At 34.9% G+C, this 25122-nt stretch overlaps 1 protein-coding gene across 1 annotated transcript in view; it reads left to right on the top strand.

The window, feature by feature from the left end:
- RYR2 (ryanodine receptor 2) overlaps nt 1–25122 on the top strand; it is an 849571-nt gene that overhangs the window by 324784 nt on the left and 499665 nt on the right. Inside the window, exons 4-5 of the mRNA XM_081569302.1 lie at nt 14141–14161; nt 21649–21663. Of these exons, the coding sequence (XP_081425428.1) occupies nt 14141–14161; nt 21649–21663 (36 nt within the window). The remainder of the gene's footprint in view (nt 1–14140; nt 14162–21648; nt 21664–25122) is intronic.

The raw sequence follows: 25122 nt of genomic DNA, 5'->3' as shown, positions 1-25122 counted from the left end.
TGTTCCCTGAGCAGACTGTTCCTAATTTCATTAATTTAAGTGTTGCCAAGTGAACAATCAGTTTTATGAAGGAACTTTAGGTTTTAGTTTCTCTCTCTGTCCAGCTTTAGTTAGTTTCTCTTTTTTTCTTAAACTTTTAATTTTATATTGAAATGTAGCAAACTAGCAGTATTGTGATAGTTTCAGGTAGCCAGCAAAGGGACTCAGCCATACATACATATGTATCCACTCTCCCAGAAACTCCCCTCCCATCCAGGCTGGCACATAACATTGAGCAGTATTCCCTGTGCTGTACAATAGGCCCTTGTCAGTTATCCATTTTAAATGTAGCAGTGTGTACATATCAATCCCAAACTCCCTAACTGTCCCTTTCCCTCATCCTTCCTTCCCTGCCCCATAACCATAAGTCTGTAAGTCTGTTCCTGTTTTGTAAATAAGTTCATTTGTATAATTTCTTTTTAGATTTTACATATAAAGGATATAATATGATATTTGTCTTTTTCTGTATGACTTACTTCACTCAGTGTAACAATTTCTAGGTCCATCCATATTGCTGCAAATGGCATTATGTCATTCTTTTTGATAGCTGAGTAATAGTCCACTGAATATATGTACCACATCTTCTTTATGCATTAGTTAGTTTTTCATACTGTCCACTCTATATCTAGACTGGATTCACTCCCTGAATAAGCTCTGTTTTCCCCTGATATATTTCTCATATTCTTACCACACTAATTCCTCAACTTGCAGTTCTGCATCTTTCAAAATTTTACCCTGTCCTTCTATGCTTATGTCCAAGAAAGTGTCTTCGTTGAATATTTTCATAATCCTCCCAGCCAGAAGTAATATTTTACTGAGAGATCCATATCACTGAAGTTTTAAGTTTTTCTTCATTTCTCTCTTAATAATTTGGTATATATTATATATAATTTCTTTACATTAGAATATATTTTTAATTTCTGAAAATGTTTTTGTTCACTTTATTTTTGAAAGAAATTTCAAATTTACAGAAAATTGTTTGAAAAGTCCCATAGCCTTTTCCCTCCCCCACATCCCTTATTATTATAAAATCTTGCATTAATGTTGTACATTTGTTATAACTCACAAATATTACCACCCCAAGTTCATAGTTTACATTAGGGCCAGTATTGACAAATCATTATTTAAACTTAACAGTTTACATTACAGTTCACTCTTTGTACTGTACAATCTAAAAATTCTGACATGGACTTCACTGATGGTCCAGTGGTTAAGACTCTGTGCTAACAAAGCACGGGATGAGAGTTTGATCCCTGTTGAGGGAACTAAGATCCCACATGCCATGCAGCATGGCCAAAAATTGTTTTTAAAGTTAATATATTATGTTTTGTATCCACTATTCCTGGCATGAGACAGAATAGTTTCACTACTCTAAAAGTCCCCTGAACTTCACCTTTTCATGCCTTCCTCCCTTCTAACCACTGATCTTTTTATTGGCTCCATAGTTTTGCATTTTCCATAATGTTATATACTTAGAATCATTCATTATGCTGCCTTTTCCTTCTGGCTTCTTTCACATAGTGAGATGCATTTAAGGTTTCTCTATGTCTTTCCTTAGTTCGAGAGCTTGTTTCTTTTTATTACTGAGTTGGCATCACTGACTTAATGGACATGAGTTTGAGCAAGTTCTGGTAGATGGTGAAGGACAGGGAAGTCTGGTGTGCTGCAGTCCGTTGGGTTGCAGAGTTGGATATGACTGAGCAACTGAACAACAACAATATTCCATTACCTGGGTATACATTAGTTTGTCTATCTATTTATCTATTGAAGAACATTTTGATTGCTTCTAAGTTTTGGCAATTATGAATAAAGCTGCTATAAACTCATGTGTAGACTTTGATGTAGACATAAGCTTAGCTCCTTTGGGTAAATAGTAAGGAAAGAGATTGCTGGATCATATGTTAAAATTGTGTTTATTTTTGTGAGACTGCCAAACTGACTTTTCTAGAGTGTGTACCTTGTGGCATTCCAGCTAATAATGAATGAAAGTCCTATTGCTTCACCTCATCATCAGCATTTGGTTGTGTCAGTTTTGGATTTTGGCCATTCTCATAGTTGTGTAATTGTATCTTACTGTTATTTTAATTTGAAATCTCCTGATGACATATGATATACACCATCTTTTCATATACTTAACATGCCATCTGATATCTTTTTTCGTAAAGTAACTATTGATGATATCTTTTGCCAAATTTTAAATTGGGTTGTTTATTTTCATATTGTTAAGTTTTTAAATTGAAATATAGTTGATTTACAATGTAGTATTAATTTCTACTGTTCAGCAAAGTGATTCAGTTATACATATATGTACATGTGTGTGTGTGTATAGTTGTTCTGCAGTCACTATGTCATGTCCAGCTGTTTTGTGACCCCATGAACTGTAGCCCTCCAGGTTCTTCTGTCCATGAGATTTTCCAGACAAGAATACTGAAGAGGGTTGTAGTTTCCTTCTCCAGGGGATCTTCCCAATACAGTGATCAAACCCACATCTCCTGCTTAGCAGGCTGATTCTTTACCACTGAGCCACCAGGGATGCCTATATACACACACATGCACATATACATATGTTTCCTTTTCCATATTCTTTTCCATTATGGCTTATCACAGGGTATGAATATAGTTTCCTGTGCTATAAAGTAGGACCTTGTTATTTATCGATTCTCTATATAATAGTTTGCATCTGCTAATCCCAAACTTCTAATTCATCCCCCATCCCCTCTTTCCGTTGGCAACCACAAGTCTGTTCTCTGTGTCTGTGGGTCTGTTTTGTAGATAAGTTCACTAGTGTCATATTTTGGATTTCACATATAAGGGATATTATATAGTATTTATCTTTCTGTTTCTGACTTCAGTTAATATGATATTCTGTAGGTCCATCCATGTTGTTGCAAATGACATTATTTCATTCATTTTTTGGGTGAATAGTATTCCATTGTATATCATATTTTTGCATTTTAAGAGTTTTTTGTATATTTTGAATGCCAGAATTTTATAATATATATGTTTTGTAAAGTTTTTCTCCCTCTTGTGAGTTGACTTTTCATTTGGCTGCCAGTGTCTTTCACAGAGAAAAAGATTTAATTTTAATGAAGTCCAGCTTAACAATTTTCCTTTCATGGATCATGCTTTTGTCATTATATCTATAAAAGTCATTACCAAACCCAAAGTCATCCAGATAGTCTCCCATGTTATCTTCTAGGAGTTTTATAGTTCATATATTATTTTAAGGCTGTGGCCTGTTTAGAGCTCATTTTTGTGAAAGTTTTAAAATCTGTATCTAGAATCTTTCTCTTTTCTTTCTTCTTCTTCTTTTTTTTTTTGGATACAGATATCAAGTTGTTCTAGCACCACTTGGTGAAAAGACTGTCCTCTTTTCATTGAATTACCTTTGTACCTTTGTGAAAGATAAATTGATTCTATTTGTGTGGGTCTATTTCTGTGCTGTCTATTCTTTTCTATTGGTCCATTTGTCTGTTCTTTCATGAGTACCACACTGTCTTGATTACTCTAACTTTATAGTTAAGTCTTAACATTGGGTAGTATCAGTTCTTTACTTGATTCTTTTCCTTCAATGTTGTTTTGGCTTTTCTGGGTCTTTTGTTTTCCCGTATAAACCTTAGAATAAGTTTCTCTCAGTATCCAGAAAATAAGTTGCTGATATTTTTATTGAAATTGCACTGAATTGTTTTGTTTAAATCGTTGTATACCCTTTGTTATACCCATCCCTTTTTTTTAATAGAAAATGGATGTAGAATTTATTTAAGAGTTTATTATTATTCACAGTAGGTCCATCCAGAGTTCATTTAGGATTACTGTTTAACTTGACTTTATTTCCCCCAGTGGCTAAGAAGAATGCCCATCGTTTTTAATGACTGATGGTTCCTTTCCTTATTTCTTGTGATGCCTTTTTTAGTCATACATTAAGTTCATACATTCCCAGATGGGTTATTCTAAGCTGAATATTCTGTCACACATGTCTGTCTATTATTATACCAAAATAGTATTGATTTAATCACTGTATTTTAGGAACATTTTAATATTTAATAAGGCTAGTTCTACCCATTTCTTCTCTTTTTCCCCTCATTAATTGTTCATACTCTTCTTAAATATATATTTTCCCAGATGAATTTACTTGTGGTATTTAATCAAACTTAATAATTCTGGTAAGAGCTTATGCAGAAGAGAATCACTATATTTGCTTAGCACTCATCAGTTTGAATTCATTAACATTAAATTTTCTGTGCAAGACCCATTTTAATATATTCTGTGCTTGAAAATGGAGATATTGGTAGTTTTGAGTTAGAGACTGTATATACCATTCCTCAGAATTTGGACAAATTCAGAAAGCAATGTAAAGTGTATTACAGGAACTTTTCCTATTCTGAAAGAGGAATAACTTAGGAAACAGTAGATCTTAGTCTTCTATTACTCAGTTTAAATTTTAAAAGAAAAAAATTTAAACTTCCAAGTGAAAATTCTAAATCTTTTCCTTGATTAAGTTGAATATAACATTGTGGGAGATGTCCAAGTTTACTGTATTGTATATATCTGTTTCACTGACATTATTTGACAAATTAAAATAACATTCTATTACAAAAATCAGGATAAAGACAGGAAATTGGGCTAAAATATAATTCAGTGCATTATTGGACTTACTTGATGACTTCATTTGTTTAATTAAATTTATGGTGAGTTTTTCTCACAAATTGATGACAGAAAGAACTTTGTGGTCTTATGCTGTTTAAGAATGAGATGGCATCAGTAATAAATTCTACTAAACATTTAAAGGAGAATTAATACCAATTCTTCTTAAACTCTTCCAAACAATAGAAAGTGGAGAACTAAAGAACTTCTTGATGAAAATGAAAGAGGAGAGTGAAAAGGTTGGCTTAAAACTCAACATTCAGAAAACTAAGATTATGGCACCTCGTCCCATCACTTCATGGCAAATAGATAGGGAAATAGTGGAAACAGTGGCAGACTTTATTTTCTTGGGCTCCAAAATCACTGCATATGGTGACTGCAGCCATGAAATTAAAAGACGCTTGCTCCGTGGAAGAAAAGTTATGACCAACCTAGACAGCATATTAAAAACAGAAACATTGCTTTGCCAACAAACGTCCGTCTAGTTAATGCTTTGGTTTTTCCAGTAGTCATGTATGGACGTGAGAGTTGGACTAAAAAGAAAGCTGCGCACTGAAGAATTGATGCTTTTGAACTGTGGTGTTAGAGAAGACTCTTGAGAGTCCCGTGGACTGCACGGAGATCCAACCAGTCCATTCTAAAGGAAATCAGTCCTGAATATTCATTGGGAGGACTGATGCTGAAGCTGAAACTCCAATACTTTGGCCACCTGATGCGAAGAACTGACTCATTTGAAAAGACCCTGATGCTGGGTAAGATTGAAAATGGGAGGAGAAGGGAATGACAGAAGATGAGATGGTTGGATGGCATCACCGTCTCAATGGACATGAGTTTGTGTAAACTCCAGGAGTTGGTGATGGACAGGGAGGCCTGGCGTGCTGCAGTCCCAGGGGTCGCAAGGAGTCGGACACAACTGAACTGAACTGAAACAATAGAAGAGGAGAGATACTTCTAAACATATTCACTGAGGCCAGCATTACCTGAAACCAAAACCAGACAAGAATACTACAAGAAAAGAAAATTATAGGTCAATATCCTCTGATGAATATAGAGGAGAAAATTCTGTGCAAAACTGAATTCAACAATACATTAAAAGGATCAATGCCATGACCAACTGGGTTTTTTTCCAGTGATGCGAGGATGGTTTATCATCTACAGATCAGTCACCTCATTAACAAAACAAAGGGTAAAAATTGTGACCATCTTAACAGAGGGAGAAAGACCATTTGACAAAGTTCAACATCCATTTATGATTGAAAAACTCTCCATAAAGTGGGTGTAGAAGGAGCATACCTCAACTTACTAAAGGTCATATATGACAGGTCCACAGCTAACATTACACTCAACAGTAATAAAATGAAAGCTTTTCCTCTAAGATCAGGAGCAAGACAAGGATGGCCACTCTTCCCATATCTATTCAACACGGTACTGAAAGTCTTAACCAGAGAAAAAGAAAAGGTATGAGATTGGAAAGGAGCAAGTAAAACTATCACACTTCACAGATGATATGATATTATATAGAGAAATGAATTCAGTAAGGCTGCAGGTTAAAACAAATCAATATACAAAACTTTGTTGCATTTCTCTACACTAATAGAAACTATCAGAAAGAGAAATTAAAGAAACAGTCCCATTTACAATTGGATCAAAAGGAATAGGAATAAATTTAACCACAATGGTGAAATTTATGAAAACTATGACACTGGTGAAACAAATTGAATGAAAAACAAATAAATGGAAATATATTCTGTGCTTATAGTAATGAAAACAGTATGGTATTAGCAAAAAAAAAAAAAAAAATACACATAGATCAGTGGAACATAGCAGAGAGCCGAGAAATATACCCATGCATAGATGGTCAGCTGGTTTATGACAAAGGTGCCAGTGTAAACAATGGGAAAAGGACAGTCTATTCAAAATATGGTACTCAGAAAACTGAACAGAGTCGCGCAAAAGAATGGAAATGGACCACTATTTTACACCATGCAGAAAAATCAATTCAAAATGGGTTAAAGACTTGAAGTTTTATGACCTGAAACCATAAAACTTTTGCAAGAAAACATAGGCAGTACGCTTCTTGACAGCAGTGTTGGTGAAGGTTTTCTGGATTTGATACCAAAAGCAAAGACCACAAAAGCAAAAATCAACAATTGGGACTGCATCAAACCTAAAAGCTTTCAGACAGAAAAGAAGATCATCAACAAAATGAAAAGATAACCTATGAAATATAAGAAAATATTTGCAAATTACATCTCTGATAAGGTGTTAATATCCAAAATATATAAAGAACACATACAACTCAATAACAAAATCAAACAATCTGATTAAACCATGGGCAGAGAACCTGAATAGATATTTTCCTAAAGACGTATAAAGGCCAAAGTGTACATAAAATGATGCTCAAGATCTCTAATCATCAGAGAAATGCAAATCAAGACTTTGGTGAAATCTATTTTTTTGACTGTTGGATGGTTCTAATAAAAAAAATCCAAGTGTTGACAATATGTAGAGAGAAGAGAATCCTTGTGCACTGTTAGTGGGAATGTCAATTTATGCAGCCACTACACAAAACATTATGGAGGATCCTCGAAAAGCTAAAATTGAACTATTATATGATCCAGAAATTCCACTTCTGGGTATTTATCCAAAGGACATGAAAACACTAACTTGGAAAGATACGTGTTCCCCATATTTATTACAGCATTATTTTCAGTAGCCAAGACATGGAAACAACCTAAGTGAACACCAGTGGATAAATTCATAAAGAAAATGTGGTATATGCACACAATGGAATATTATACAGCTACAAAAGAAACCACTTTTGACAACATGGATGGACATTGAAGGGATTATGCTGGAACAAGTGAAATGGAGAAAGACAAAAACTATATAATTTCACTTTTATATGAAATCAGAAAAACATACAGAAAAACTGAACCCATAGTTCCAGACAAGAGATTGATGGTTGCAGGGGCAGGATATTGGAAGAGGCAAAATGGATGAAGGTGGTCAAAATATACAGCCGTCCAGTTATAAAGTAAGTAATCCCTGGAAATATAATGTACAGCATGTATGCTATAGTTTAAAAGTTAAGATAGTAGATCTAAAAAGTTCTCATTACAAGAAAAAAATTATAAGTATGTGTGGTCATGGATGTTAACTAGATTTATTGTAATGATCATTTCACAATATATGCAAATATAAAATCATTCATTTAATATAAATTTATGTCAATTATATCTCAGATTTAAAATATTAAAAAAAATAAGTACTATTAAAATTTGTATTACCATGAAGAAGTCCAGACCCAGATGGCTTCTCTGGTCAATTCTAAAAAACATTTGAGAGAGCAATAATCTAAATCTTAACCTGTTTCAAAATCCGTCTCAACTAATTATATGATGTCAACATAGCCATGATCCTAAACCATGAGGAAGATCTTGCCAGAAAAAAGTTGTTATCCGCTAATATTCATCAAAGTAATAGACTCAAAAATCCTCTATAAAATACGAGTAAATCAAATTTATGGATGTATAAAATCTATAGCATATTATAGCTAACATGGGATTCAAAAGCAGTTAATGTATCCATAAAATTGATTAATGTCTTTGACCATAGTAAAAGATGAAAAGGGAAAGATTGTGTATTTTAATCGATACCTTCAAAACATTTAAAACATAAATAATTTGTTGCAAACTTAGTAAATTTGTTAGATAAGGAAATCTTTAATCTGATAGAAACTATAAAATGGAAAACCAGTGAAATATTGAATTATTGTACTATAATAAAGGGATGATGGTAGGCACTATTGGAATTAAAAAGTGTATTTAGCAAAGTTAGAACTCAGTATAAATTTTCAGCTTTTATATATAAACAAAAATAAAACAAAAAATTCAAAATGAATTCACTTATTTTAGTATAATTCCACAACATATACCCCAGAATAATTATAATGAAAGATGTGCAAACCTTTCTATAGAAAATTGAAAAACATTTTGAAGGAAACTAAAGATGACCTGGAGAAGGCAAAGGCACCCCACTCCAGTACTCTTGCCTGGAAAATCCCATGGACAGAGGAGCCTGGTAGGCTACAGTCCATGGGGTCGCTAAGAGTCGGACACGACTGAGCGACTTCACTTTCACTTTTCACTTTCATGCACCGGAGAGGGAAATGGCAACCCACTCCAGTATTCTTGCCTGGAGAATCCCAGGAACGGGGGAGCCTGGTGGGCTGCCATCTATGGCGTCGCACAATGTCGGACATGACTGAAGCGACTTAGTATCAGCAGCAGCAGCAAAGATGACCTAAAATAAAGAGGAATATATGATGCTGGAAGGCAGTATATTATAAAGATGGCAGTTCTAAGTTTATTAGTTAACCGGTGCAATCAAAATCAAAATCCCAACAGGTTTTCTTTTTGTGTGCATGAAAACTTGTAAGTCTATTCTCAACATTACGGGAAGTAAAGAGGATCAGTATTAACAAATATAATATTGAAGAACACAATTGGAGCCTTTGGCTACCAGATATCAAAAATTATTTTGATGGAATAGTGGTTAGGATAACAGGAATAGAAAAATAGGCCAGAATAGAATAGAATTCATCAGTACCTCTACAGGTTAGTAACTTGATTTATGATGGAGGTGGCAGTGCAGTGGACTCAAGAATTATCTTTTTGTTAAAGATGATTAGGTCAGTTGAATAGCTAAATGAAGGGAAAAGGAATCTAAATTCTCTCCATAGTACCATATACTCCCCAAATCAATACCATACAGATTGTAGGTCTCAGGTTAGAGTTAAGATAATAAATTGTCTCAAAAATAATGTAGAAGGGTCTTTTCAGGACAAAAAGCACCAGCAATGAAGGAACAAATTCATAAATTATACCCAAACTAAGAATGTCTGTCCTCAGAGTTACCATTAAAAAATGGAAAAGACAGGACATAGACTGAGAGAGGATAGTTGGAAAGTATGAACAGTTCTGACAAATCAGTAAAAACAAAAACAGATCACCTAATAGCAAAAAAAAATGGACAAAAGACTTGAACAAATATTTCACAATGGAGATATTCCAAATTTCCAAAGGATATGAAAAAATGCTTCATCAAATGTCAGGGAAATGCAGCTGAAAACTGTGATGAGGTATCACATTCCCCAGAAGAGCTAAAATTGAAAAGACTAGTAATACCAAGTATTGGCAAGACAGGGAGCAAGTGAAACTCATATACTTCTGATGAGAATTAAATGCATGCCACCATTTTGGAAATCTCTTTGACTGTATCAACTATAGCTAAACACTTATAAATTCATGATCAAGAAATTCTACTCTTGGTATATACCAGTGGGTATATATATATACCTGTATTCACCAACAGATATGTACAAGAATGTTCACCACAAAATTTTTTGTAATAGCCCCAAGCAGGAAACAACCCAAATGTTCAGCTGTTCAGTGAGTGAAAGTCCGACTCTTTGCGACCCCGTGAACTATACAGTCCATGGAATTCTCCAGGTCAGAATACTGGAGTGGGTAGCCATTCCTTTCTCCAGGGGATCTTCCCAACCCAGGGATCGAACCCAGCTATTCTGCATTGCAGGCGGTTTCTTTAACAGTGGAGCCACAAGGGAAGCCCATTCAACTGTTGAATGAGTAAATAAATTTTGACATATTCATATGGTGGAATATTATAAGCAGGGAAAATGAGTTACTTACCACTACATGCGACACCATGATGAATCTTAGAGACCTAATGACAGCTAAAAAAGCTAGATAAAAAGAGAACATAGGCTGTATTTCCAAATTAGAATAATCAATGGTGATAGAATAGTAGTTACCTTTGGAGAGGGTGTGAAGGCAGTCTCTAGGTTGTAGGTTCTGTCCTATTTTTAGATCTGGGTGATGATTACATGGGTTTATTTACTTAGTTAAGTTTTATGAAGTTATATATTCAGGATTCATATATTTTTCTGAATTTGTTATATTTATTAAAAATGTGGGCCCTCCAAACTGTAATTTTACTTTAAAAAATTGAAATGACTTTATTGTCATCTGAATCCTTAAACACACTGTGCAAATTTCTCATGTTCTTCTTCTCAATCTTAATAATAAACATGTGCAGTGGAGAATTATTTATAGGGTAGAGTAGTTTTTTGTTTTTCACATTTGTCTATTTTTTAAAAGGGTAATGGATTGCAGGTATGTATTAAATATTTGAAATACTTTTTCTTATGCCTTGATATTAAAAATGTTATATTCATGATGGATGTTTTATTGTTATGTTGTAATTATGTAGGTGAAGTTTATCTAGGTAAAAAAGCAGACCTGCTGTTTGAATAACTGAAACTAAGTAAAATATTTGATATCATAAGGATCTCTAGGTTCATTTTACATTCTCTTATCTTGATGTTAACACATTGTATTAGGTGACACTTAACTATAAGAAATACCTGGTGAAAAATTCCAAGTTAAATACAGACTAAAAGATTCAAGCAAAAGAGAAGCAAAAAGATGATATATCTTGGTATTGGCATACAAAGAAGTGCTTAGGAGAATGCGACTTTGAAGTTAAAAACCCAATTTCAAGATCAAGTCTAATCGTTTTTTTCCAACAACTTTGTTGTTGTTGAGGAAAATTTATAACACATTTGCATGTCATTTGTTTCCTCATATATAAAATGCAGGCAATAAGATTACATGTAAAGTGTTTAGCTCAAAGCCTGGCATGTAGTAACTTCTTACTATATGACCTATAGGTTTAATAATAATAACATTTTTTACCTTAAACAGTAAAATAAGCAACTTGGAGGAAACAGCCAAACTTGTTTTTGTAGATTATTGAATAGTTCATATTTATGTACCCTAATTTGTAATTTATATATTAATTAAACATATATAAAATTATTGAAACATGCTAATTGTACATATTGACTAAAATGTGAATACAAAAATGGAGATGTCACATGGATGTTTCAGCTTTTGTATGATGCTATAATAAAATTGAGATTTAACTACTTTTGTATTATATTCTTAACTTATGTCCTCTTTGCTAAATCAAGCTATTCCTTAAATGACTGTTTTATTTTCTTTAATGGAAATTTTGTTTTTATTTGAAAATAAGATTGCTCATTTTTGTTCTTAAAATATGTAAGGCAGCTTTCTACAGACGGTAAAATATTTATTTTCTCTAAATTAATGGAGTTGATATAGTTTTTAAAAATCCCACATACTTGGATAAAAAATTATTGGAATATTCATTTGTCTTATATGCTTTATGGATTTGGTAATTGTTTAAACTATAAAATTGGTCCAGTTCATTGTGAGCTTTATATTTTCCTTCCTTGATGAGCTAAATATAAATCATTCTATTTTTCACTGTTTGCTGCTGCTGCTGCTGCTAAGTCGCTTCAGTCGTGTCCGACTCTGTGCGACCCCATAGACGGCAGCCCACCAGGCTCCCCCGTCCCTGGGATTCTCCAGGCAAGAACACTGGAGTGGGTTGCCGTTTCCTTCTCCAGTGCGTGAAAGGGAAAAGTGAAAGTGAAGTCGCTCAGTAGGCATTTAATTAAATAGTTCTTGTTAACATTCATAAGTGTCATGAAATCTCTCTGCAAAACTTACGCATACTTGCAACTTTTGCACTTTATCAGTCTTTTAATTCTGTGGACCGTTTGTCTTGTCTTTTATGTTTAGCTGAAATTTCAGTCCCAGCACATGCTGTTGCTATGCCTTACTTTGGCTATTTGGATACTGAGTCTGTTATATTATTGCTAACTAATTCCTGCTTCTTAAGAGACATTTTCTGTTTTGTAATATAGATTTTTAAAGACCGTTCATTACTAATAACTAGTAACTATGACTCTTGATTACAGGTTCACTTTCTCCTAGAAAAATCCCACAGCACTCTATCTTTGTGCTGATGCAAATGTGTGTGTGTGTGTGTGTGTGTGTTAAAACTAAGATGTGAAAATAATGATGGGATAATGCAATGTCTTTGTTAATCATTGAAAAATATGACATATCCTATTTTCCTGGTAAACATGAAAGGGAAATCATTTCACGTTTCCTTATTTTTCATGAAGGGAATAAATATAAGAATTTGTTCTTTTAAAGGTAGAAAAGTGAGTAATAATTAGATTGCACTTGCCATGATTAGATTGCTTTCCTGTGACTCAGGATCTAAAGAAATATATTCATCATTCTAATAGGTTTCATGCTTAAAATAAGGACTCGAACTTTAGATAACAGCTAAATATCTTGAAAGTATATAGTGAAAACCAGGACTTCCCATTCAGTAAAGTGTTCTTTCTTAAATAACAATGTATTCTTAACTTCAAAGTTTGGGAGTAGGCTTAGGTGAGATTTTTCTGAAGATAAAATAAATTATTGAAGAATCCAAAATGCTCTGTTACAAGTAATCTCTTGAATCTATTGAATTTCACTGGGCCTTCAAAACAATCCCACCTGTATACATAGGTTGATATTTTTATATCACTTTATAACATTTAAAAATAATTAGTATGTATGTGACTATTATGAACATTTCCTTCTTGAAGCTAGTTTACTAGGGAATGAAGGTTCTTAGTTATGGCAAATATTCCTGCCTAAGTAATGTGAGCTTTGACTCAATTAATGAGTTTTCTAAGGAAAAAAATTACAAATAAACGTATGGAGAGTTTGAAGCACACCTCAAGTTTCACTGATTGCCAATCATATGTGCTAAAGAAGGGAGGTTGGTTATGGAAACTCAACCTTTAAGGTGAGAGTGTTGAGATTTTTAAATTCTGATGGATTGAGCAGGAGAAGGCAGTTTTTGTTAACATATGGCTTTGTGATTTGTTCTGTTTTACAATTTGGATATAATTATATTCACTTATTTTTTAAAGAGGCACATAATGGTTATGAGACTAACATACATTCATTAATAAATATGTTTTAAATAATATTTTGATGCAGTTTCAGAATTATTTGGCAGCATATGCCATTTGTTATATTGTGAACTTTTATATAAGAGTGGAAAGATTTGGCTAAGAGAAATTTTATTTTATCAGAGATGTATAGTTAGATGTTATATTTCTAAATAGATCTTTTTTATTAAATAGATTCTTTTAGTTAGAGGAGAGTAGTGGTTCCTGAATCAAAGGTCTGTAGGTTTGAGAATGTGATAAATATTCATGTTTGCTTTTGAATATATTAGATTATTTTTATTTCATGCATCTGGTGTGTATTCAGCCCAATGCCTTTTGAAGTTCTGATAACTAAATTAATTAAATTTTTTTTGTTTGTTTGAGATTAAATGCTATAAATTAAAAGTTTGAATACTGTTACCTGTCCTTCAGAATTGGAGGTAGGTTTTGGTACAGGGACTACATTTCAGTTTATTTAAGTGACACTAATTAAAACCTTGCTAGCTATTTATTTGTTTGCTTATTATTTATTTTGGCTTTTTCTTTCCACAGAAGGTTGATGTGGAAAAATGGGTATGTGTTTTCTAAGAGATTGTTATCTAAATGGCTGCATGTTTGCTGTTGCCTCTAATCTTTTTGTTTGGCTTCCTGATGTGGCTGGTACTATTATTATTCAAAGTAACTGCTATGTTGTAATCAAAACATATTTTACCAGTCTTCAGTTGGAACTTTCTAAATTTCTAGTTTTGTTTTGACTAAAATGGGATCTGTTCAAATATTCTCTATTACTAGAACATTCATTTCAGTTCAGTCACTCAGTTGTGTTTGCCCCTTTGTGACCCCATGGACTGCAACACCCCAGGCTTCCCTGTCCATCACCAACTACCTGGGCTTGCTCAAACTCATGTCCATCGAGTTGGTGATGTCATCTAACCATCTCCTCCTCTGTCATCCCCTTCTCCTCCTGCCTTCAATCTTTCCCAGCATCAGGGTCTTTTCCAGTGAGTCAATGCTTCACATCAAGTGGCCAAAGTATTGGACTTTCAGCTTCAGCATCAGACCTTCCAATGAACACTCAGGACTGATCTCCTTTAGGATGGACTGGTTGGATCTCCTTGCAGTCCAAGAGACTCTCAAGAGTCTTCTCCAGCACCACAGTTCAAATGCATCAACTCTTCAGTGCTCAGCCCTCTTCATAGTCCAGATCTTACAACCACACATGACTACTGTAAAACCCACAGCTTTGGTTAGATAGGCTTTTGTCGGCAAAGTAATGTCTCTGCTTTTTAATATGCTGTCTAGTTTGGACATAGCTTTTCATCCAAGAAGCAAGTGTCCTTTAATTTCATGGCTGCAGTCACCATATGCAGTGATTTTGGAGCCCAAGAGAACAAAGTTTGTCACTGTTTGCCCGTCTATTTGCCATGAAGTAATGGGACCGAATGGCATGATCTGAGTTCTCTGAATGTTGAGTTTTAAGCCAACTTTTTCAATCTCCTCTTTCACGTTCATCAAGAGGCTCTTTAGTTCTTCGCTTTCTGCCATAAGGGTGGTGTCATCTGCATATCTGAGGTTATTGAAACTTCTCCCGGCAATCTTGATTCCAGCTTGTGCTTCATCCAGCCCAGCATTTCACATGATGTAGTCTACATATAAGTTAAATAAGCAGGGTGACAATATACAGCCTGGACGTATTCCTTTCCCTATTTGAAACCAGTCTGTTTTTCCATGTCCAGTTCTAACTGTTGCTTCTTGACCTGCATACAGATTTCTCAGGAGGCAGGTTAGGTGATCTGGTATTCCCATCTCTTTCAGAATTTTCCACAGTTTATTGTGATCCACGCAGTCAAAGGCTTTGGCATAGTCAATGAAGCAGAAGTAGATGTTTTTCTGGAACTCTCTTGCTTTTATGATGATCCAACAGATATTGTCAATTTGATCTCAGGTTCCTCTGCCTTTTCTAAATCCAACCTGAACATCTGGAATTTCATGGTTCACATACTGTTGAAGCCTGGCTTGGAGAATTTTGAGCATTACTTTGCTGGTGTGAACATTATCATCTCTGTATAATTGGCTTTGTTATTATGATCGTCAACAGGAAGACTTCCTGGTCAACCAGAAGATTTGTATTATTAATATTGTGTATCTTTTACTGAAAAATCTTGACCGTTTAATCTTGAGTTCTTTTTGTTTAGCTCTTATATTTTTCTATGTGCTATAGAAAAAGGCTTTTTACATATTCATACAATCTTTAAAACTGAGGGTGAATGATAAAGTATCATGAGGAAAGTTAACAGTTGCCAGGAATCTGGAGGATAAGTTTGGAGACCAACAGAGTGACAAAGTGTGTAATGTTGCCAAATTATGTTATTACTGTTGATTTCAGTTTCTTCAACTGTTGCAAAAGAGAGGGAGGGAAGGGAGGCAGGCGGACAGGGAAAGAGCCTTCTCATTCTGAACTCCTTGTAATGCTGAGTGGAAAAAAGAATCTCCTTTTCTACCACTGACATTCTGAATCCACTTTTATCCCAAATGAGTGAAACAGTGAGGCCATTCACTGTTGTATTGTTTTGTTGTTTGCTCTATGACTTAATATGATGAATCAGCTAAGATTGGATTAACTGATGGCTTCATTTTAGTTTCACTGTTTTTCTTGATTCTGGGATGCTTTTATCCTGAGGCAACACTTTGAGACGTTTGCTGTCTTTTCAGTAGCTTTTCAGTTGTTTCCCAGACAGTCATATGTCCACCTGTTTTTTTGTGTGTGTGTTTGTGTGATTCTTTGCTCTTTTTTCATTTCTTTCAGCCCTTTATTTAAGGGAAGTTTTGTTTATTAAATTTACCATTTCCTTGATGATGACACCCTTGTGTGGATTTTGGAGAACTACTAATTCGATGTTATAACTCTGGAAATAATTTTAATTCTTCATCTATTTCTTCATAACTAGCCTATTGCTAATTTTGTTCAGTCCTTTCCTTTTGAAATATCTTCCCTTCTTTGCCTATAGTTAAAATTCTGATCCAAATTCTTATATTGGAATTGGAAGCCTGTTTCTTTCTAAGAATGTGTCTTTCACCTTTCTGTGCTCCTTCCCCAAGATCAGCCATCCTAAGATAAGTCCCTCTCTCATCTTTTTGTCCCTTCACTTACATTCCAGTATTTCTGTGCTGTATCCAAACCAGTATTTCTTAAACCAACCACTCAAGCAACTGTAATTCCTTTGGAAATAGAATGTGTAAATGAATAAAATCCCTTTCTACTATCGTCTAGAAGTATTCCCATTTTTCCTCTGTGCATTTGGTTGCTTTCTTGATCCTGCCTTGCTGTGTAGTTTTTTTCTCTCCTTTTCATAATAATTTCTCATCTCAAAATTTATTCTTGGGAGGTTTATTTGCAAACCATTAACTTAGTGATTGCTTTCTAGTTATGAGGAAGTATTGGAAATAACACTGAGCTGACAATCATGCTGCTTAGTTTTGCAAGTGAATCAATTTATAACCTATGTGTAGGTCTCAGTAAATTTTAGATTTGAGTTATTTCTTTCTTTGAAAACCCATAGAGGTCAAATCTTATACACTTGCTCTAGGAATTTTGAAAGTCTGCTGTCACAGGTAGAATTTGTTCCCTTTTTCTGTCACTTGAAGGATAACAGAAAACAGTTCAACCCTCTGCCTACCAGCCTGCCCTCGGCATTCCTTCTGCTGTCCACTTGGGTTAAATTAAGAAGGGTTCTAGGACCTTTCTCATAGATACTCTACAGCTGTATTAAGTCAGTTCTTTAGTGTTCAACTTTCTTTATAGTCCAACTCTCACATCTATACATGAATACTGGAAAAACCATAGGTTTGACAAGACAGACCTTTGTCAGCAAAGTAATGTCTCTGATTTTTAATATGGTGTCTAGGTTTATCATAGATTTTCTTCCAAGGAGCAAGTGTCTTTCAGTTTCATGGCTGCAGTCACCATCTGCAGTGATTTTGCAGCCCAAGAAAAGAAAATCTGTCACTGTTTCCATTGTTTCCCCATCTATTTGCCATGAAGTGATGGGACTGGATGCCATGTTTTCGTTTTTTGAATGCTGGGTTTTAAGCCAACTTTTTTACTCTCCTCTTTCATCTTTATCAAGAGGCTCTGTAATTCCTCTTCACATTCTGCCATAAGGGTGGAATCATCTGCATGTCTGAGGTTATTGATATTTCTCCCGGCAATCTTGATTCCAGCTTGAGCTTCATCCAATCCAGCATTTCATGTGATGTACTCTTCATAGAAGTTAAATAAGCCAGGTGACAATATATAGCCTTGATGTACTCCTTTCCCAACTTGCAACCAGTTCCATGTCCAGTTCTAACTGTTGCTTCTTGACCTGCGTACATTCTCATGAGGCAGGTAAGGTGGTGTGGTATTCCCATCTCTTGAAGAATTTTCCACAGTTTGTTGTGATCCACACAGTCAAAGGCTTTGGCGTAGTCAGTAAAGCAGAAATATATGTTTTTCTGAAACTCCCTTGCTTTTTTGATGAGCCAACGGATGTTGGCAATTTGATCTCTGGTTCCTCTGCCTTTTAAAAATCCAGCTTGAACATCTGGAAGTTCATAGTTCACGTACTGTTGAGGCCTCCCTTGGAGAATTGAGCATTACTTTGCTAGCGTGTGACATGAGTGCAACTGTGCGACAGTTTAAACTTGCCTTGGCATTGACTTTCTTTGAGATTGAAATGAAAACTGACCTTTTCCAGTCCTGTGACCACTGCTGAGTTTTCCAAATTTTCTATCACAGCATCATCTTTTAGGATTTGAAATAGCTCAATTCAATTCCATCATCTCCACTAGCTTTGTTTGTAGTGATGCTTCCTAAGGCCCACTTGACTTTGCATTCCAGGATGTCTGGCTCTAGATGAGTGATCATACCATCGTGATTATCTGGGTCATGAAGATCTTTTTTGTACAGTTCTTCTGTGTATTCTTGCTACCTCTTCTTAATATCTTCTACTTCTGTTAGGCCCATACCATTTCTGTCCTTTATTGTGCCCATTTTGCATGAAACGTTTCCTTGGTATCTCTAATTTTCTTGAAGCGATATCTAGTCTCTCCCATTCTATTGATTTTCCCTATTTTTTTGGACTGATCAATGAGAAAGGCTCTCTTATCTCTCCTTGCTCTTCTTCGGAACTCTGCATTCAAATGGGTATATCTTTGCTTTTCTCCTTTGCCTTTAGCCTCTCTTCTTTTCTCAGCTATTTGTAAGCCCTCCTCAGACAACCATTTTGCTTTTTTGCATTTCTTTTTCTTGGGGATGCTTTTGATTATTGCTTCCTCTACAATGTCATGAACCTGCATCCTTCAGGCACTCCTCTATCAGATCTAATCCCTTGAATCTGTTTGTCACTTCCACTTTATATTCCTATGTTAACTTTGTTGCTAATCCCTTATCTGTGTAATTTTTAAGAAGAGATCTCAATAAAGGTTCTTTTAAAACTTCTAAGAAAAGTCCATTTATAGAGGTATTAATTTTTGTAATCAGTTGTCATCTCACAAAACTAAGAGTTAAAAATACTCCAGTGTTGAGGTGAAAGGCATAATTATGGTAGAAAAGCTTTGTACATCACTGTTTCTTTTTGCATCAGTAACTGATTGAATATAATTATGCATTCTCTTGAACTATGATATTTGATTGCAAGTTTTAGAATAAAGTATTGCTGTTTGATTTGTTTTTCTACTCATAGTCATTTACATATGCTAATAAAACCCCTTAGGGCTTTTAGATCTACTACATCAAGTAACATAAGCTTATAGATCAAAGGCTCCTGCCTGTTTTTATAATCCATTACATTCTCAGGGCCATGTTTGTTTGTATTAAAATGTAAGAATTGCTATGTCTCTTCCTGGCTTTCATGTTAATGTATCATAATGGGAAGAGGGGATATGTCCCCCTCTCTTGCTCACATTTGACACTTCATCTGACTTGTCCATTCTGGAGTAATTAAGCTAAACCTGAGGCACTGAATTGCTGCCACTTGTAATTTTACACTAAAGAACTAAAATTTCCCTCTTTGTGTTTCTGTGTGAATTGATTTTCATTCTCAAATTTCTTCTAAGACAGAAAGCACCATGCCTGGCCTCTGTCTTTATAGTTGTCCATCTCCATATGTTGTCTAATGATACTTTATTTCTTAAATTATTGAATACATAAAAATGATAATTCTTCTCACCTAAATCAAAGCTATTTGTTTCAGTATTATCATTCATGAGTTTTCTTTTTTTTTCCTCCTATCATTATCAACTTGTAAGGAATTTTTATTTTTATTCTTTTTCTGTTGCTTTTTATCATACTTATGTCATTGACATTGAGATCAAAATAATATATTTATCCTTTATATTTTAATGTGTTTTACTTTCTTTCTTGCCCTGAATTATCCCTTTTGGATATCTCATAAAGCAATAAACCAAATGAACCAATAGATGATTTGTACAAAAAGTTAATGTCAGTGATGCCAGAAATAACCTTTCATGTTCTTATCTTTTGAAAATAATGTGTGTCTGTTATATCTGTTCTTTTTTCTCTTTGTATGATGGCTATTTTAGCTTTTGCTTATTTACAGGGCTCATTTTTATTTTATTGTTTATACAGATTACTCTCTTCTCTGGCTTGCTCATGCTGCCTTCACACCCAACTAAAAAGTATGATGAGCAGACTTCAATAACTGAATTGACCACTTTTTTCTATTTACTACAATTCTGAAATAGTTCAACCTAAATAACTGACAAAATCAAGCTGAGATCATTTCTGAAAGAAATATCTCCAAAACTTAGATAAATTAAAAAATCAAAAATCTCATGAAGAAAGTATCTATTACAAACCATGTTCTGTAACATGATTTTGAAGTTTTTCTTTGAATTAGGACTTAAAATGATTTTTTGTAATTCCTCAGTGATATCTATATCACTGGTGATCATTTGTAGGCATGTGATTAGTCAGTTTCAACATGGAAAATAAGTTCCAGGATATTAATTACCATGGTTATTAACTGCAAAAATGTACTACACAGGCTACACAGGCTGTGTTTTCTGAGATGAGAATGAAATGGTTCTTTACAATTTTTCCTCAAAATTATAATACTGAAAATGAAAGAATCAATCATGATAGAATTGCTGTTTAGTCATGTACATATTACTATGTCTGTATGTTTCAGGGAAGCAAGTGTGTATTTAACATCTGTGTTAGAAAACTTTCCCTTGTTTTCTTTAAAACTAATGTGGGTATGTGTGTGTTTTCCTCTGTAGGGCTTACATACTCCTGGCAACTAGATTTTGACCTAAGTTGTCAAATATAATATTTTTCCTTCTTCACTCTTTTTCATCTGTGTACCTCTCCCAGGAATAAGAAGTCAAAGAAACTTTATGAGTCTAAAGAAAAAGAAAGGACTATATGTACGTGTTATATTTTGTAGAAGAAAAAGGACTGTTATGATATAAATCATTAGAGGTGGCTGAGTCAAGAGAAAAAGAAAAGTTTTGTGACTTTTTTCTTTGAAATTCGCATATAACAATATGTAGTGCCTAAGGAATTGCTTTTCGTCATTTGTGCATGAAATATGGGCAGCCCATCACAGCATATTAATTGATTGTCTACTGTACCTGTTTCTAATCCACTATTTTACTCAAGTTAGCTGGGTTGATGTTTATGTTCCTGTGTTTTTATATAACAGATGAGATGAAAAAAAATCTAGACCATTTTCAGAGTATGATTTTAAGAGTATACCTTTTTTGAGATGCTTAGAAATGTTGTAAATTGAATCACGCGTTAAAGTCAAACAGCATGTTTTCACGGAAAAAAAAAGAACTAATCTAAAAACATATTAAAAGAGAGTTTTGCTTGCTATAGCTTTTCTTTAGCATGTAGTTGACATTGAGTTTTGTTGTGACAACACAGTGAATATTTTTTGTTTATTATTCATATTACTCCACTTACAACAATGTAGTCTTTATAAATAGGAGGTTTTAAAATGTCTTTGAAATAATGTGTATTTAATATTTTCTCTTTTTTCCTTATGCCCCTACAGAAATTCATGATGAAGGTAAGGCATTGGATCATCTATTGTATGTGCATGACTCTGTATGTTTTATGGTTGGTTAGTCACATTTGTTTAAGTTTTGAATTTGTGGCTTTTTTCTTCACTTTTTCAAGTTTAAAAAAATTAAACCAAACTTTAAAACTTTAAAATCTAAGTAAGTACATCCCACATTTAGATTTGTCAAAAATGACATTTTATATCTTTGGGTCACATTGTGACATATTGCTGCTAAGCTGCTAAGTCACTTCAGTCGTGTCCGACTCTGTGCGACCCCATAGATGGCAGCCCACCAGGCTCCCCCGTCCCTGGGATTCTCCAGGCAAGAATACTGGAGTGGGTTGCCATTTCCTTCTCCAGTGCATGAAAGGGAAAAGTGAAAGTGAAGTTGCTCAGTCGTGTCTGACTCTTAGCGACCCCATGGACTGTAGCCTACCAGGCTCCTCCGCCCATGGGATTTTCCAGGCAAGAGTACTGGAGTGGGTTGCCATTGCCTTCTCCGTGTGACATATTAGGTCTTAGCTAATGTCAGGAATTTCTTCCATTGAAGCAGTTATTTTTTCTACAGCTCTCCATTTAGAATTTTTACTGTGGGAGATGTATAGACTGTTACATGTTTATGCAGTCTTGCATGAATGTAATAGGAAATTCTTACACTGGAAAATTAGCAGAGACACCAAGAAACTCCTAGTGAATTACTTACTCCAGGAGAAGTGAAAATAATTCAACCTCTTATTTATTTATTTATGGCTGTGCTGGGTCTTTGTTGCTACATGAGCTTTCTCTAGTTGCCGTGAGTGGGGCTACTCTCCAGTTCCAGTGCATGGACTTCTCATTACAGTGGCTTCTCTTGTTGTAGAACACAGGCTCTATGGCACACAGGTTTCAGTAGTTGTGGCATGTGGGCTAAGTTTCTATGACTGCTGGACTCTAGAGTACAGGCTCTTGAGCACAGGCTCCGTAATTGTAGTGCATGGGCTAAGTTGCTCCGTGGCATGTGGGATCTTCACAGATCGAGGATGGACCCAATATCTCCTGGACTGGCAGGCAGATTCTTTACCACTGAGCCACCAGCGGAGCCCCTCAACTTCTTTTTATTCCTCTATCAAATTAGAAAAATGAAAATATTTTAAAAAGAGACAAACTAACATTGCAGAGTAAAATCCATGGTCATGTCATTGAAGGACACACATAGGGGAAAAAGTGGAACAGCAGAATGTTATAGTTTGAGACAAAAAGTAAAAATGTTTTCATTTTTATATACCTACCACATTTCCCATATAACTTTAAAAAAATTTATTTTTTATCGTGAAAGCTGAGGAACAATGTATAGAGAAGTTGTGTTCAGGTAATGAAGGCTTCATATATTTTGAGATGTTAAAAGAATATCACTTCAAAAGATAGAAACTCTGAAAAGTATGAAATTAAAATTCTGAATGTACATTTAAATGGTTGCTTAGAAAAAAAGGAAGCAAAGTATGCATGTCTGTCTGTGGAGTTACATTCTTATTTAACAAAACTCTAAAGAGGGGCATTGTACTGACACATGGATCTATTCATTAGCCTTAAGAATTTAACAGTTTCGATAGAATGCACAGCATTTATATGAAGTCCCTGTCAACAAGGACCCAAAACATTTTCCAGAATTTCAAATAATTCCATCTATTATTTTTCAGTGAAAAATATTATTACCTTGCAAAGAGAAGACATGAACTGCTCAATGAGACATATCTTGAAACGAAGGATTTGGTAGGAAAATGTTATCAATAGTGGGAAACATGAATATGTTCTCTCTTTGCAAATATTAATAAATAATAAATTTGGGTTTGATTTTGTAAAAATTAGCAGCTTTGCTCACTAAAGCTGCATTTATTGTACTCATTTTATCAATACCTTCTCACCCCATCCGAATATCTTGTCAGTTTCATATCTACACTTCCTTGGAGGATGGTGAATGGGATAGTTCCCTGAAGCATGTACCTCAAGTTCTTTCATGAGCAGATTCATACAAAAATCAATGCAAATAGAAAAATGATGTCCATTTAGTTTAAACCAGGTGGCATACCTAAAATAATTTAGTTAGGCTGTGATTTCTTTTAACTGCAAGGTCAGAAACCCAATGACTTATTTTTATACCTACATTGAATCATCTAGAAAGGTTAGAATTTAACCGAGTGAAGACATATGCATTAAACTATAGTAATTTAAGCCACTTACAAGGAAAATGATGCTAAATTTTATTCAACTTTCATTTTTCAATCATGACTTGGGTTTGGGTTTCAACCTGGACACACACTGTTAATAACTTCCTAGAACCAGCCTGATGCTTCCTTGTCACAGGAGCTATTTCTGCTGGTTGGCATTGAACACTGATTAGTTAGTTCTAGTCCTGCTCCTGGTTCCTTTGTCTTTGCTAAATTCAGCTTAAACATCTGGAAGTTCATGGTTCATGTACTCTTGAAGCCTGACTTGGAGAATTTTGAGCATTACTTTGATAAAATGTGAGATGAGTGCAATTCTGCGGTAGTTTGAGCATTCTTCGGCATTGCCTTTGGGATTGGAATGAAAACTGACCTTTTCCAGTCCCATGGCTACTGCTGAGTTTTTCAAATTTGCTGACATCTTGAGTGCAGCACTTTCATAGCATCATCTTTTAAGATTTGAAATAGCTCAGCTTGAATTCCTTCACCTCCACTAGTTTTGTTCACAGTGATGCTTCCTAAGGCCCACTTCGCACTCCAGGATGTCTGGCTCTAGGTGAGTGATCACGCCATCGTGGTTATCTGGGTCATGACGATGTTTTTTTGTATAGTTCTTCTGTGTATTCTTTCCACCTCTTCTTAATATCTTCTGCTTCTATTAGGTCCATGCCATTTCTATCCATTATTGTTCCCATCTTTGCATGAAATGTTCCCTTGGTATCTCTAATTTTCTTGAAGAGATCTCTAGTCTTTCCCATTCTCAAACCACTCCAGTATTCTTGCCTTAAGAGCCCCATGAACACTGTGAAAAGATAAAAAGATAGGACACTGAAACATGAACTCCCCAGGTCGGTACGTGCCCAATATGCTACTGGAGATCAGTGGGGAAATAACTCCAGCAAGAATGATGGGATGGAGCAAAAGCAAAAACAATACCCAGCTGTGGATGTGGCTGGTGATAGAAGCAAAGTCCGATGCTATAAAGAGCAATATTGCATAGGAACCTGGAATGCTAGGTCCATGAATCAAGGCAAATTGGAAGTGGTCAAACAGGAGATGGCAAGACTGAACGTCGACATTCTAGGGATCAGTGAACTAAGATGGACTGGAACGGGTGAGTTTAACTCAGATGAACATTTTATCTACTACTGTGGGCAGAAATCCCTTAGAAGAAATGGAGTAGCCATCATGGTCAACAAAAGAGTCTGAAATGCAGTACTTGGATGGAATCTGAAAAACGACAGAATGATCTCTGTTCATTTCC

The sequence above is a fragment of the Giraffa tippelskirchi genome, chromosome 2, assembly GCF_054371585.1.
Source record: "Giraffa tippelskirchi isolate mGirTip1 chromosome 2, T2T-mGirTip1v1.2.pri, whole genome shotgun sequence".
In the NCBI taxonomy this organism is placed as follows: domain Eukaryota; kingdom Metazoa; phylum Chordata; class Mammalia; order Artiodactyla; family Giraffidae; genus Giraffa; species Giraffa tippelskirchi.
The sequence above is the reverse complement of the archived record's forward strand: the minus strand, read 5'-3'. Positions and strand labels throughout refer to the sequence as shown.